Raw genomic sequence first — 14,964 nt, 5'->3', positions numbered from 1 at the left:
TCTTGCCACCAAATTGCAACTTAATAAAATAAATGCATTAATATCATCTGTATGTACATTCCCCCAGGTAACAATATATCTACATTTGAAGATATCCTGCACTGGTTATCATGTCACTACCCCCAAGAAACCCTACTACTTGGAGATTTTAACATAGACTGGGGCACCTGTTCCTTAGAATCCCCAACCACCCATATTAACCTGCATGCATTTACACAAATCATATCCACCCCTGCCAGGATAGGTAAACCCAACCAAAAAGAAAGTATACTTGACTGGGTACTCATAAACAGTCACCCCCAACTGTACACCTCTGGTACCCTCCTTAATGGCCTAAGCGATCACCTTCTCACATGTAATTAAGCACAAAACCATTAATTCCCAACAACTCTTACTCAGAAAGGTTAGAAACAATAAAAACTTTGACCCTGCCAAATTCCAACAAGAACTAAACTCATGTAATTGGTCTATTCTAAAACATCTCCCCTTAGAGGAAGCAGTAGCATACTTTAACAACAAATTCCTTGATATCCTTGATTTGCATGCACCTGTTCGTTCAAAGAGAACCAAGGCAAAAACTGCACCATGGCTTTCTATAGAGTCTAAACTCAAAATTACCCTTAGAAACAAAGCATGGGCTTTATGGCGTTCTTCTAAAGACCCTCAAGATCACATTAAATACAGGCAATCCAGGAACGAAACCAAAAAATCAATTTTACAAGACAAAAAACAATACTACTGTAATTTACAGACAGTTAATCAAAATAACCCTCAGAAGTTTTGGGCAGGTTTAAATAATCTACTACATCCTGGACAAACTTCAACCTCAATCCCTGCTGCTACTATTGATAAAACCCCTGAAGATGTTTCTGATAGTTTTAACCAATTCTTTACTGAGACAATTCAAGCCCTAGCTAGCCAACTACCTCCTAGCTCCCCTGGTCCTGAAAGTAGCACCCCTAGAAACCTACTTGCGTTCAGCTTCCAACCAGTCGCCACTTCACTTATCCGTACCTTGATCAAAAAATTAAAACTCACTACACTTTCTGCTGATCAACTCCCTGCCGAGTACTTTCAAAAATCAGCTGATGCTATTGCTTACCCCGTCTCAATACTAATCAATCGAACCGTAGTAGAAGCTAAAATTCCCACCATCTGGAAAATATCCTATGTAGTCCCACTTCACAAAGGAGACAGCTCTACTGAATTCTCCAGTTATAGGCCAATAGCTATACTCTCTCCACTTGCAAAGATTATGGAAAAATGTATTCATAGACAACTCATGCACCACCTAATCCAAAATCGCCTTATGGCAGACGCTCAGCATGGCTTCCGTCCTCACCACAGCACTACTTCAGCCCTCCTAGCGTTTACTAACACCATAAACCATAATCGCAACAATAATTATATATCCTCAGCCCTCTTTTTGGATCTTTCCAAGGCATTCGATATGGTTGATCACCAACTTTTAATCCACACCCTGCAAACATTCTGTTTAGATACTGGAGCCCTCCAATGGTTTCAGTCCTACCAGAATGGTCGACAGCAGGCTGTCCTCTGGCAGAACAAACTCTCTAACCTTCTACCTAACACCCTTGGAGTACCACAAGGCTCTATACTAGGGCCCTTGCTGTTCTCCATCTTCATTAACGACCGTCATCCCAAAAGTCAGCTGTATCCAATATGCTGATGACTCTACTCTGATTTGCTCAGCCACATCTCCAGTAGAGTTATGGTCAGCTACCCAGACCACCTTTAATACAATAGAAGACTGGCTTTCTGAACATCGTCTGATCCTAAATCCCCAAAAAAACTAAAATGCTGTTATTTTCACCAACATGTAGGTCTACCGCTTTCACCTTTACCATAAAATCAAATGATGGCACAATAATCTCCCCTGACCCATCTACAAAACTATTAGGTGTCATCATAGACAATAATCTCAAATTTGACCTACATGTTAACCAAACTATCAAAACCATCAATAAAAACTAGGGTCACTTTACAGAATAAAAGCCTTCCTAACCCCTCCAGCTAAAATTGCCATAGCTCGCTCTCACCTTCTTTCAACCCTTCTGTATGCATCCCCTCTACTCTCGAATTTGAACAAGACTGTCCTTAACAAACTCTCAATTTGCTACAACCACATTGCCAGGTTTGCCACTGGGCTGCCTTTTAGGACACATCATTGCATCAGTCTAAATCAGCTTGGTTGGCTTGAACTACCTAGCCTAATCCAGTATAACCAACTGATTATGGCCTATAAAATCCTCTATAATCCGGACAATACTTCTGCACTTAAAAATATTATCACCCCCTATAACAATCCTAGACCGCTTCGATCCTCTAACAAACTACTAATTCAGACTAGCAAAATTAATAACACAGCCGGTGATTCTCTTTGCAAACTCTGTAAGTAGATCCTGGAACTATCTTCCAGCTGATATTACTTTAATTTCCACCTTAGGTCAATTTAAAACTAGACTCAAACAACATTTGTCACTTAACTGGCTATGTCAATGTATCAAGCCTGGCTAACTCGAATGTGTAAAAATCTGTTAACCAGTTTACTGTGTAATTTAATTTAATCCTGACTTGTGCTCAGGACTAACTGCTGTAACCTGTGGAACTTGTTTAACTTGCTTACTTATGTAATCTCTGTAAATAGTGTGTTTGTAATATGTAATGCTGTGGTATTATGTAATGCTGTATCTGCTTACCCTTGGAGCTTTTCTCCCCGGGCCTCCGCTGAAAATGGACATGCATCCAGTCGGACTATCCCGGTCAACAAATGTAAAATAAAATAAAAAGGTAACCAGTAACCACCAGCTCAATGTTGTGGTAAAAGTACATTTTTAAAATGCATATTCTGCTGTTCACAGTATCTACTGTTACCACTGCCCATAGTTTTAGCTTGCTTTCCTACCAGTATTCAGTACAAAATACATTTACTTGCAAAGTAGAAATGCTCCACAGCTCTTAAATTCCTTGCAATCTGTAGTCGTTGCTTAATTAGAAGTTGCTGAGAAAGCACTAAAGGCAGCTTGATTGCAGGCACTTAGAGTGCAGAGTTGCAAGTAGACATTCATAGATTAGTACTAAGCTAACTGCCCTTGCAAGCCATTATTTTTTTAAGCCAAGCCAATTATTCCTTGTGAGACTCAAACCCTGCACCTTGTGTTTGTAAGGCAAACACCTTAACCATTAGGCCACTCTCCCAACTCTAGTCATATTAAGTTACTAGAGACTGCTGACTCAAAGTACTAAGATTGGTTGCTAAAGAAAATGAAAAAAAAATCGTTGATGCTTTGGATTTTTTTTTTTTTTTTTTTTTTTTTTTTTTTTTTTTTTTTACTGGGGTACTCATCAGGGTACAATATTTCACAACTGGGGCACATACCTAGCGTTGACTGCATGCCTGGGCTCCTTTTAATGGAGATTAAACAAAATTCTACATGCTTGCTCTTATTCACCAGTACTTAGACAAAAGTGGTCTTACAAAAACTTTATGGTTGCACTCATTCTACAAGTTTTGTGACACTAGTAAATTATAAATTGCTTCTGCAGTTGTATTTTTCCAGATGTTCATCGTGTTTCACTGTTGCAGTCATGACTGTAGGGTTCTCCCCTGCCGGCAGGCAGTCCTCGGTCGGCCAGAATCCCAAAGTCTGGGTCCGGCGTCGGCTGTTCAGCCACGCTCCCTGATGTCAGAGCACCAGGTGTACAAAGCTGACAGCCGACACCATGTTCTCCAGTCCTTCTTGCCGTGCGGTGATAGCAGTTAGCAAGTGCCGTTCGGCTGACTCCTGACAATCTTTTCCTGAACAAACTTCAGTCCGAAGACTTTCTTCTCCTACTCAAAGCTAAGTACCCCGTTGGGGAAATTTTTTTCTTGCTCCAGTCCGATGTCAGAAAAAGTTAATAATTGTATTTCATGTGGGAAGCAAATACCTCATAAGGATTTACATTCTTACTGTATTCCTTGCTTAGGCCCTGACCACGACGTAGCTAGTTGTCGGTTTTGTGCTAGATTCAATCAACGTACAATTAAACGAAGGTACGATTTTGCATTTCATTACTTTGGTAGGCGTTTTAATTATAAAATGTCGTCGGATACGGTTCCAGCTACCGGAGTTCACAAATGACGCAAGGACAAAGACAGGCCTCCGAGGTCCAAATCTGACGATATCGTACAAGCAGAGCCAGCTTCAGGTTCGGCCGTCGTCAGTGAGGTGCTTTTGCAGCCCCTGTCGTCGGCCATTTCGGAACCGATGGCCGAAACGGACTCCCACGAGCAGCCAACTAGGCCTTTGAATATTTCTGTTGCAGGACCTTCGGACAATGCTCCTTCGGATGGGTCCGGAGCCGCTGTGCAGGTACTGGCTTCCGAAGGGGTTTTCAGGCCTACTCAGCTTCTAATAAAGGCAAAGGCAAAGACTCCTTCCAAATCTAAGACTGCAACACAGGCTTCTTCTGATCCGGCTCCCAAGTCACAGAAACAGTTACTTAAGATGGCTGAGGACTTACTTACTATGATTAGGGGTTCACATCCCCCTCCATATAAAAGGCCAAGGCAGGAAGATTATTATGAATCCTCTGATCAGGTTTCTGTTTCTTCAGTTTCTTCTTCTGACCAGAAATATTCTTTCCCTCCTTATGAGGATTCTGATGCTGAGGAATCCATTCCTTCAGCTTCTCCCCCTGAGGATTTCTCTTTTGGGGAAACTTTGCATGAAATGAGGGAACATTTCCACTGGGAAGGGCAGGAGTATTCGGAATCTAAGAAAAGACTAAGGGATTTTCTTCTTCCCAACATAGGCCCCTGGCTATTCCTCCTATTTTGGATATCGTGGATGATGCTTTTTCGGAGGCTAACTTAACCCCAGACTCTTTTCCTCCTGCTCCTGTTAAGCCTGACAGATATTACAGGGTTCCTGATTCCCACCAGTTTTTATACGAGAATCCTACTGCTGACCCTGAAACCATTTCTCAGGGTCCTAAGGGAGTTAAGGCCGCTTCTGCTAAAAACCCCATTCCCATTGAGAAGGATTCCAGATCTTTAGAAAGATGGGGCAAAAAAGTGTACACTTCTGCTACTTTATCTATTAGGGCTTTAAACTGTCAGTTTCATATGCTGAAATACCAGCAATTTCTCCTGTCTGTTTTAAAACAAAAGCTAACTTCATTTCCGCCTGTGCAGATGATAAGGAATTACATGACTTAATGCATGCCACTGAACAAGTTGGGAAGCATGGTGTACACTGTGGATTTGATGCCTTGGAGGCTTCTTGTATGGCTGCTGCCTCTGGCACAGTAATTAGAAGGCATGCATGGTTAAAGGAACAAAATTTGCCAGATCAAGTAAAGGCTAAATTATTAGATGCTCCTGTTAAGCATAATGTTTTGTTTGGATCTAAAGCTGAAGAGGTGATTAAAAAGATGGAGGACAAGGCAAAATCCATGCAAACAGTTAAAGATTTCTTACAAGTACAGCCACCCAGATTTAGCAGGAATTGGCCTACAAAAAATTGGTCCTTTCCCAATTCAGACAGGCCTCAGAGGGGTAGATACAGACGCTCCCGAGGAAGGCCTCAAACACAAGCCTCTTGTAGACCAAGACAGTGGACTGCTTCCACCCCTAGGGGAGGAGAGGACAGGTCGCAAGCTCATAGGAAACAGACTCAATGACTCCCTCTGTTGGGCTGCAGGAACTTCTTGCCTGGAAGCCCCTCTCGGAGGAAAACTTTCTCTTTTTCACCTAAAGTGGACTCATATAACCCAAGACAAGTGGGTTCTGGATGTGGTTTCAAGTGGTTACAAATTCCATTTTCATACCCTACCAAGGCCAAGCGGATGGCCAGATCTTCCAAAACATCAATGGACAGAGGCCTTAAACCAGGTGGAAGCTCTTTTGGCTATGAAAGCCATAGAACTAGTTCCACTTTCAGAGATGGGACAAGGTTTTTACTCAAGGCTCTTTCTAGTCCCCAGGAAGCAAAATTCATGGAGACCCATTCTGGATCTGTCAGTCTTGAACACTTTTCTAGATATAACAAAATTCAAGATGCTTAATCTACAGCAGCTACTTCCAATGCTGACCAAAAATGCATGGATGGTAACTTTGGATTTAAAGGAGGCATATTTACACATTCCCATCAGGCAGGAACGCAGAAAATTCCTCAGGTTCAAGGCCGGATTGAGGCACTTTCAATTCTCTGCGCTGCCCTTTGGATTGTCTACTGCGCCCAGGGTCTTCACCAAATGCCTGGCTCCAGTAGTAGCTTATTGCAGACTCAAGGGAATTCAAATTTACCCTTATCTGGACGACTGTCTTATTCAGGCAGACAGCAAGGAGGTCTTACTCCAGCATCTACAGTTTGTTCAGAATCTTCTCAAGTTCCTGGGATTCACTGTAAACGTAAAAAAGTCAAATTTGACACCCTCACAACAGATAATTTTTCTGGGCCTAACACAAACAACCCATGGCATTTTTCTGACGTCTGAAAAACAGTTACAGCTGGCTTCAACTTTCAAAACCTTGGCAACTTTAACTCAGCTATCTGCAAGGAGATTCCTGCAGGCTTTGGGTTACATGGCCTCCTGCATCCTTGTCATACCGTATGCAAGACTACATATGAGGAAAATACAGTGGTACCTAAAAAGTGTTTGGTCTCAGCATTGCCACAGTTTAGACATACTGATCTCCGTCCTGCCTTGTCTTCAAAAGGAATTCCTTTGGTGGTCCAAGGCATGTACTCTAAACAAAGGGAAACCCTTCTGTCTGCCTCCTGCCACTCAGATACTAACCACGGATGCCTCGGATTATGCATGGGAAGCCAATTTTCAGGGCAACTGTCTGCAGGGCCTTTGGACAAAGGATCAGAAGCACCTGCTTATCAATTTAAAGGAAATGTTAGCCGTTCAGAAAGCTCTATTGGCCTTCAGGAATCTTCTACAACCAGGACAACTACTGATACGGACAGACAACACCACAGTTATGTGGTACATAAACAAGCAAGGGGGATCTCATTCCTACCCCCTTTGCAGACTAGCCATGGATCTATGGAACACAGCTCTAGCTTGCAATCTGGACCTTCAATCTCAGTTTCTACCAGGGAAGCAAAACTTCCTGGCAGACAGTCTGAGCAGAAACCTTTCGGACCCACATGAGTGGATGCTGGACACCGAAATATTCAGGATGATAACAGCAGTCTGGGGATGTCCTCACATCGACCTCTTTGCATCCCACCTCAATCATCAACTACAGATTTTTTGCACCAGGGCTTTCCACGAACAAGCTTGGAAAGTGGATGCACTATCATTCAGTTGGAGAAACCTCTTGGGATATGCCTTTCTGCCTCTTCCTCTTCTTCCACGGATATTATTAAAGATCAAACAGGACAAGCCCAAGATGATAATCTGGCTGGCCCCAAATTGGCCTCGACAGTTTTGGTACCCAACTCTGAAAAACCTATGTCTGGAGCCCCCTTGGGTTTTACCACAGACTCCGAACCTTCTGTCCCAACACCAGGGTCAGGTTCTACACTCCCTTGTCAGAACTCTCAGCCTGGCGGCCTGGTTAATCCAGGGTCTTTGATTCAGTCTCTCCTACCCAAGCAGGTTATGGATGTCATTTTGGAAGCCAGACGTCCTAGCACTAGAAAATCGTATGCAGGAAAATGGAAAAGATTTTGTTCCTGGATGCAGGCTCAGGATTCTGATCCTCTTCTTTCTAACATTCCTTTGATTTTACTTTACCGGACAGATCTCTTACATAAGGGTCTCTCTTTCTCTTCCATTAAGATACATGCCTCTGCTATTTCCGCTTATTACAATACAGACCCTCCAATCTTTTCCCACCAGCTCATGAGACAGTTTCTCAGAGGAGCTAAGAACTTAAGACCTCCTAGATCTCCTCCCATTCCTGCTTGGGATCTCAACTATGTTTTGGAAAAGCTCACCTTACCTCCATTTGAGCTTGCTGCCTCTTCTGACATCAAGTTTTTATCTTGGAAAACAGCCATCCTATTAGCTCTTACCTCTGCCAGGAGAGTTTCAGAGTTGCAAGCTCTCATGGCTGTGGAACTTTATATTATTTTTCATCAAGACAGGGTGTCTTTAAGGACTAATCCTACTTTCATGCCTAAGGTGGTTTCCAAAGTGGCTTTAAATCAAACTATTCACTTGCCAACTTTTTTCCCCAGTCCTCAAAATAAGGGGGAAAGGATCTTGCATTCCTTGGATGTACACAGACAACTACGTTTTTACCTGGACAGAACCAAGGACATCAGGAAATCAGAGCAATTGTTTGTTTCTTATGCTTCAAGTTCCCAAGGTAAAGCCATTTCAAAACAGACCATTTCTAAATGGATTGCTCATGGAATCAGATTTTGTTATTCACACCATGGAAAGCAAATCCCTGGGAGTTTACGGACTCATTCCACCAGAGCTGCTGCCACTTCAGCTGCCTTCCTCAGGGGAGTTCCTACCAAAGACATTTTGGAAGCTGCAACTTGGAGTTCAGTGCATACTTTTTCAAAGCACTACAATTTACCTCTCTACTCTAAGTCTACGGCAGGCTTTGCTTCTGCAGTCTTGCAGGGCCTTTTAGCCGCCCCATCTACTTTATGACCACCTCCCTTTCATTCTGCTTTGAGATTCTACCCTACAGTCATGACTGCAACAGTGAAACACGATGAACATAGTACAGTTGTGTACACTTACCATAAATGTAGATGTTCGAGTATCTTCACTGTTTCAGTCTGGGTTTCCCTCCCTCCTGTCCCCTCTTATTTTTACTTTTGTGTGGTTCCTTTTTTCACCATTCTTCTGAGATGTATTTGCAAAGGATATGGGACCTTACTCATTTTGGGACTCCTGACATCTGGGGCAAGAAAAACTGGAGAACATGACATCGGCTGTCAGCTTTGTACTCCTGGCGCTCTGACGTCAGGGAGCGTGGCTGAACAGCCGATGCCGGACCCAGACTTTGGGATTCTGGCCGACCGAGGACTGCCTGCCGACAGGGGAGAACCCTACAGTCATGACTGCAACAGTGAAGACACTCGAACATCTACATTTATGGTAAGTGTACACAACTGTACTTTTATTTGCTTTAGCTGAAAACTATGTTACTGTTTTATAGTTATTATTCCTTGTTTTTGCAGTGTACCTGGTTGTACAGGGTCAGGGAACAGGTGTGTGCCTAAAGCAGGATTTCTTATGAGTCTTATTTCAGAGGTATTTGGAAACAACATCTGCATACCCAGCATTGTCAGTTTGGTTAGTGTATCTGCTTGCATCCATGATATGTGCTCTTAATCACGGTCTTCACTCAGGGAAAATTATGCAAGCCTGTTTCTTTCGTAATGTGTGGAGGCTTTCATTCTGGATTATGGCAGTTCTCTTCATGTCACATGCAACCTCAGCTAATATACGCTCTGCACACTATCAGTTGTAGTTTAACAAAGGTCACATTTTTGGTTTACCACCCTGTAACATGTATCAGTTATTTCCACATCTGAATTATTTTATATTTTGTCTAGTCTTAACAAAACAATTAAGAAGGGTTCTGTAGTATCTTTTCTAATGTGTAGATCAGCATATTGAAATGGCTAAAATCTTGTTTCGGTGTTTTAAAATTATACTGCTTTGAATCTGACATTTTAATTACTTCTTGTATACTTGATTTTGAAATGGTGCTTGCTATGCTGTTATGTCTATTAGAAAGCCTTTACTAATAAGATATTAAGTGCAAGTCTACAGTCCTAAATGGGCTAGTATAACCTTTACCTTCGCAGAGCTTTTACTGTATGCATTAATAATCCAGTTGCGAGTTATAGAAGACAGTTTATTATTGTTTCTTTGAGAAATGAATGCTGGCATTCCTAAGGGGGGGATGGGGTAAGAGTGAATGTAAAATGAATGTGTTTATTTACACACATACACACGCAAAAGTGGACAGAGAATTATTCATTTACACACATTTATTTTGTTTTAGGAATGTTGCAGGAAGTAAAGAAGTTAACACTGGTTGCGAGCTTAGAGCCAGTGGGCTGAACAGCTGCCATGAAGAAAAGGAAGGGGATAATGACAAGGATTTTGAAGCAGTGAAATCTGAGCAAGTTTTTCCAATTTGCAAGAATATGCTTTGTTACGAAGATAATATTGCACATTTTAATAAACAAATTCATAATTCTAATGTTGCCTTAGAGAAGCAAGAGCACTTAAAAGAAACTGGTGATATGGATGTCTTTTCTCAAGATAATTTGTTGGAAGAAGATGAGCAGGCGAGCAACAGGTGTTGCAGCGGGCAGCAGCACTGTTATAAAAAAAGCGACAACTTCATTTGTAATTCTGATCAGACTGCAAGCAATCCACCCTTCTTACTACACAATAAAAATAAAATAATTAGTGCTTCCATTTCTTCCTATCAGAGTCCTTTGAGCACAAAAAGCACTTCAGAGCACTCTCCTAGTAAGATGGTTTCTTTGCCAAGACCCATGGACCGAGGATTTATTTCACAATTTTATTCTTATTCCAGACTGCACCATATATCAACATGGAAGAGTGAATTTACCAGATTTGTCAATACTTTAAAGAAGCAAAGCAGTGGTGCTTTTCCTGGAAGGGAAAAATTAAAAAGAATTATAGGAGGGAGGATGTATTCTCCCACTTCCATTTATAAAACAGGTAAATTGTCCCATCAGTTTTTCTGATCTTTTATCTTGAAGCCTTGTTACTATTTCATCATTGAGACTACCTGCTATTATTTTGTTACCAGTCAGACACTTGTATTTTAGTGTTCTTTAATCAGGCAAGTAAAACATTATCCAATGAATTCACTGATAGTGATTTACTCATCAATGTTTTCACTGACAGTAGATTAAACAGCCAGAACAGTAATATGTAATAAACCATGTGATAGTTTCTTGACTCCACATCCATAAATGTCTAAAGAAAAGTGTAAGCTTCATTACTGGCAGATTAATTTCCGGTGAATGAAAGTTGCATGGTATGTATACCACTGCAGGGGTACAGAAACTGTTTGTAAAAGCCTTGCTGAAGTAGCGTGGTGGTACAGAAACATTTCCAACATTAAGCTTAGGAATAAAAATAGCGCAGGCTGCTTCCAGGACCAGGCTTAATCATATATGCTATATCACCGAAAAAATGTGCTCTGAGGTTTATGATGTATATTTGCTTTTGTTTGCTGTGGTTTTGAATACAATTAAGCAGTTATGCTTTTGTGGGGAAGTGCTTTTATAACAGTACATTTGGTTTTCTTAGATAAACATGTACATGATGTTCTTCATCTCACATTGCTGCAGTCCTTACACTTGGGTAGTCCGCTGTCCCTGGTCGGCCCGAATACCAAAGTATAAGGCTGACGTCGGTCAAGGCGCATTAGTCTGACGTCAGGACGTCAGGGTACAAATGCGCATGACCGACGTCATATCCTCAGTCTTTTTTGCTGCATGGTCCGATGCAGAAGCAACGTTGCAAGTGCAGGTTGGCGTTCTGAAATTTTCCGAAGTCGGAGTTTCAGACCGAATCAAAGTTGGCTAAGTACCCCGTTGGGGAATATTTTAGTTTTTTCTTGCCTCAGTATTTTACCGGATGTCAGAAAAAGTGAATAACTGTATTTCTTGTGGGAAACAGATACCTCATAGGGATTATCATACCTTGTGTATACCTTGTTTAGGGCCTGAGCACGACGTTGTTGGGTGTCGCTCTTGTGCTAGATTTAACAAACGCACTATAAAGAGAAGATTGGATTGTGCCAGGTTAGTCTTTGGGAAGCGGTGCAATTATAAAATGCCGTCGGATGCTCCGACGCCCGCTTCGTCGAAAAAGCGCAAGGACAAAGCAGCAAAGTCTAGGTTAGAAGAACCGTCCGTCCCGGACGCCGGTTCTTTAGAGGGCTCGGTGGAGCCGGAGGTTCAGCCTGAAGTTTCTTTGGAGTCCCAGGGAGAGACTTTATTATTACAAGATGTGTCCTCTCAGGAGGTAGGCCAGGCTGAAGGGGCTTCTCAGGTAGCTGTTCTCCCCTCCCTTCCTAAGGTGGTTAGGCCCTCCCCTTCTGTTTCCAAGGCTTCTCCCAGAGGCAGGTCCAGCTGGGATTAGGCCTCATTCCACTAGGGCTACTGCCACTTCAACAGCATTTCTAAGGGGGGTGGCAACTAAGGATATTTTGGAGGCAGCTACTTGGAGTTCAGTGCATACTTTCTCTAAGCATTACCACCTTCCTCTCTACTCTAAATCTAGGGCTGGTTTTGCCACTGCTATTTTACAGGGCATTTTGGCAGCTCCTGCTCCGTTATGATTTGCCATCCTCCCTTACCTCTGCTTTGGGATTCTACCCAAGTGTAAGGACTGCAGCAATGTGAGATGAAGAACATAGTACAGTTTTGTACCTACCATAAATGTAGATGTTCGAAGATCCACATTGCTGCAGTCCAATTTACCCTCCCTCCTTCCCCTCTGTGTTTAGGGGTGGTTGTGTGGGTTGGGTTGTACCTTTGTAAATTTGTATATTCTGTACATATATTTGGTGCAGGGGTGTTTGGTGTGTTGGTTTTTTGGTTTTGGTCTTACCTTTTTAGGGTCTTCTGACATCTGGGGCAAGAAAAGACTGAGGATATGACGTCGGTCATGCGCATTTGTACCCTGACGTCCTGACGTCAGACTAATGCGCCTTGACCGACGTCAGCCTTATACTTTGGTATTCGGGCCGACCAGGGACAGCGGACTACCCAAGTGTAAGGACTGCAGCAATGTGGATCTTCGAACATCTACATTTATGGTAGGTACAAAACTGTACTTTTTAGATATTCTCTTGGGGTGGTGGTTACTTTCATTTAAACAAAAATTAAGTTACAGTATTGAAGCTGGCTCTGCATGTCCTCCCCGTGGTTGGGTGGGCATTCAAAAGACGTGTAAATGGGCATGTCTTCGTTGAAGGTTGAATGTCGAGCTGGCACCTCGGCGTTCGTGAAAATCTACTGCCAATCATTAGCGGACCTGAGTTCTGCTGTGGCAACCCCTAACCAGGAAAACCCGAAAGACAACAACAACATTGAACCTGGCTGCATGTCATGGAGAGATAACCCCCCCCCCCCAATTTGCTGGATAATCTTGGTTCAGTTAGCAGCCCAGGAACTGGAGTAGTCGATCAGAAAGTTGGCAGTAAGTACCCAACACTTGTTCACTCATCCGGGGGGAGGGGGGGGCAATGCAGCATACTTTCATTTTGATTGTTGCAGGATGGTGACAGCAGGAAGCATGTGTGATTGGCTCTGTCAGGCACCATTTACACAGAAGCCACAGGGTGGGGGTGTACGAAGGCTTGCATGTGCGTGTTGGAGGGAAAAATTGAAGTAGGCCATCACATACTTGAGCACATGTAGGGACTAGATAGAGGGACTTGGGTTATTTTAAAAAAAAAATGATAGCTGCCCAGATGATGGCGTTCCATGACTAGATCTCACCCTGAGGGGGAACAGATAAGCTGACAGGAATTTGGGAGGGATGATTGTTGGCTGTCTCTAGGGATAAAGAGAATACCAAAAAATTGTATAACATTTTAAAATGGTGCCACCTTGGTTGTACACCTCATTTTACATAAAAGATACTGGCCATTTCTGTGGTAGTATTGCTGCAAGTTTTGTTTTTCATAAGCAGTGGTAGCCTAGGAGTTGATTGGCGTAGATGTGTGCAGGCTGTTGTGGTCTCCATGGGATTCTGACAACAGCCTGTTTCAACCGTTTGAGGCAGCAAAAAACAATTATGGCTATAGTTCAGGAATATTTTCATTACATTTGCACTGGTGGCATAGTGGGACAGAGCCTCAAGTATGGCCCAGCTGACATGTTTGATTAGTGGCTCAGGTGCTTAATGGCACAGTCAGAAGAGGATGAGTGTGCCCAAAGTGGAAGTGAGTTTGCTTACCTAGGCCTACATGTGCATTGGCTGGATTTTATCAAACGCTTATGAAAGTGAGGTATGGTACAGCACTAATAGCTATTGCACATTCTACCAATGAATTATTGCTTGGACTGCATGGAGGGGGGAAGGCTTACAGGCAAGAGATTCTAAAAAAACAATAATGATTGCTGTCTTAATGATGGTCCCCCCCAGCTGACTCTCACCAATGATGGGCAACAAATGGGCCAATTGGTTGTTAGGGGGTTGATTATCTGGAAGTAGCAGGGGCAAAGTGGGCAAAAAAAATTATTGGAGTGTAGTGGTTGTTCTTTCAGAAGCCAGCTGTGTTGGCGAACAGAGGTAAATCTATCGTTATGACCCAGACAATGGATTTATCACTTCTGCATTGGAAGATGAATGTGCCCATCCTGGAGAAATGGTTCTAGGCTGTCCTGTGTCACATTCCCTTGGAGGAGAGGACAGTGATGTAAAGGACCACACAGGTGTGAACATTCATCTACCAACCTTCAGTGCTATTCATCATCGCAAGCGCATGGGGAGTATACGTTCTGATGTAATTGCCACAGTGATGAGTCACATGTCCCCCCTCCCAGAAGAGGAGTTTGGTATTTTTCTTACACCTTCATTGCCAAAATGCTAGTGAAGTTAAAAAACACCTTTGTGGCTGTATGATTGATGGCCCTTTCAGATGACTTTCACATCCATGCTGGTGATACTCAGTCTGGAAGAATGAAGGGCTCAAATCTGGGCTGGGAGTGGCTTGATGGTAAGCAGGCATGAGGGGCAAAAACTTATATTTTCTTTCAGATGTGTGGACATACTTCACTTAGTGCATGATAGCTCTTAATAATCAGAGTATCTCTCGTCCTTCCGTTCCCTTGTGTTGTTTATCAATGCTGCCTGTGGGCTTGTGGCAAATCAGTCAAAATTTTCCCACTTATAAAAATCTATATGTTTATTCCTAGTTTTGGATGTGTTCTTATAACAATCCAAAAAGCAGGGCAAAAGAAGGCCTCC

The 14,964-nt window shown here is 42.6% G+C and overlaps 1 protein-coding gene across 1 annotated transcript in view; it reads left to right on the top strand.

Moving 5' to 3' along the window:
- REV1 (REV1 DNA directed polymerase) overlaps positions 1 to 14,964 on the top strand; it is a 4,137,464-nt gene that overhangs the window by 1,328,760 nt on the left and 2,793,740 nt on the right. Inside the window, exon 6 of the mRNA XM_044071967.1 lies at positions 10,001 to 10,692. Coding sequence (XP_043927902.1) covers positions 10,001 to 10,692 — 692 coding nt within the window. The remainder of the gene's footprint in view (positions 1 to 10,000; positions 10,693 to 14,964) is intronic.

The sequence above is a fragment of the Protopterus annectens genome, chromosome 5.part0 (genome assembly GCF_019279795.1).
Source record: "Protopterus annectens isolate FY-2018-M chromosome 5.part0, PAN1.0, whole genome shotgun sequence".
NCBI classification, from domain to species: domain Eukaryota; kingdom Metazoa; phylum Chordata; order Ceratodontiformes; family Protopteridae; genus Protopterus; species Protopterus annectens.
Note: the sequence above shows the minus strand (reverse complement) of the source record. Positions and strands in the feature narration are given on the sequence as shown.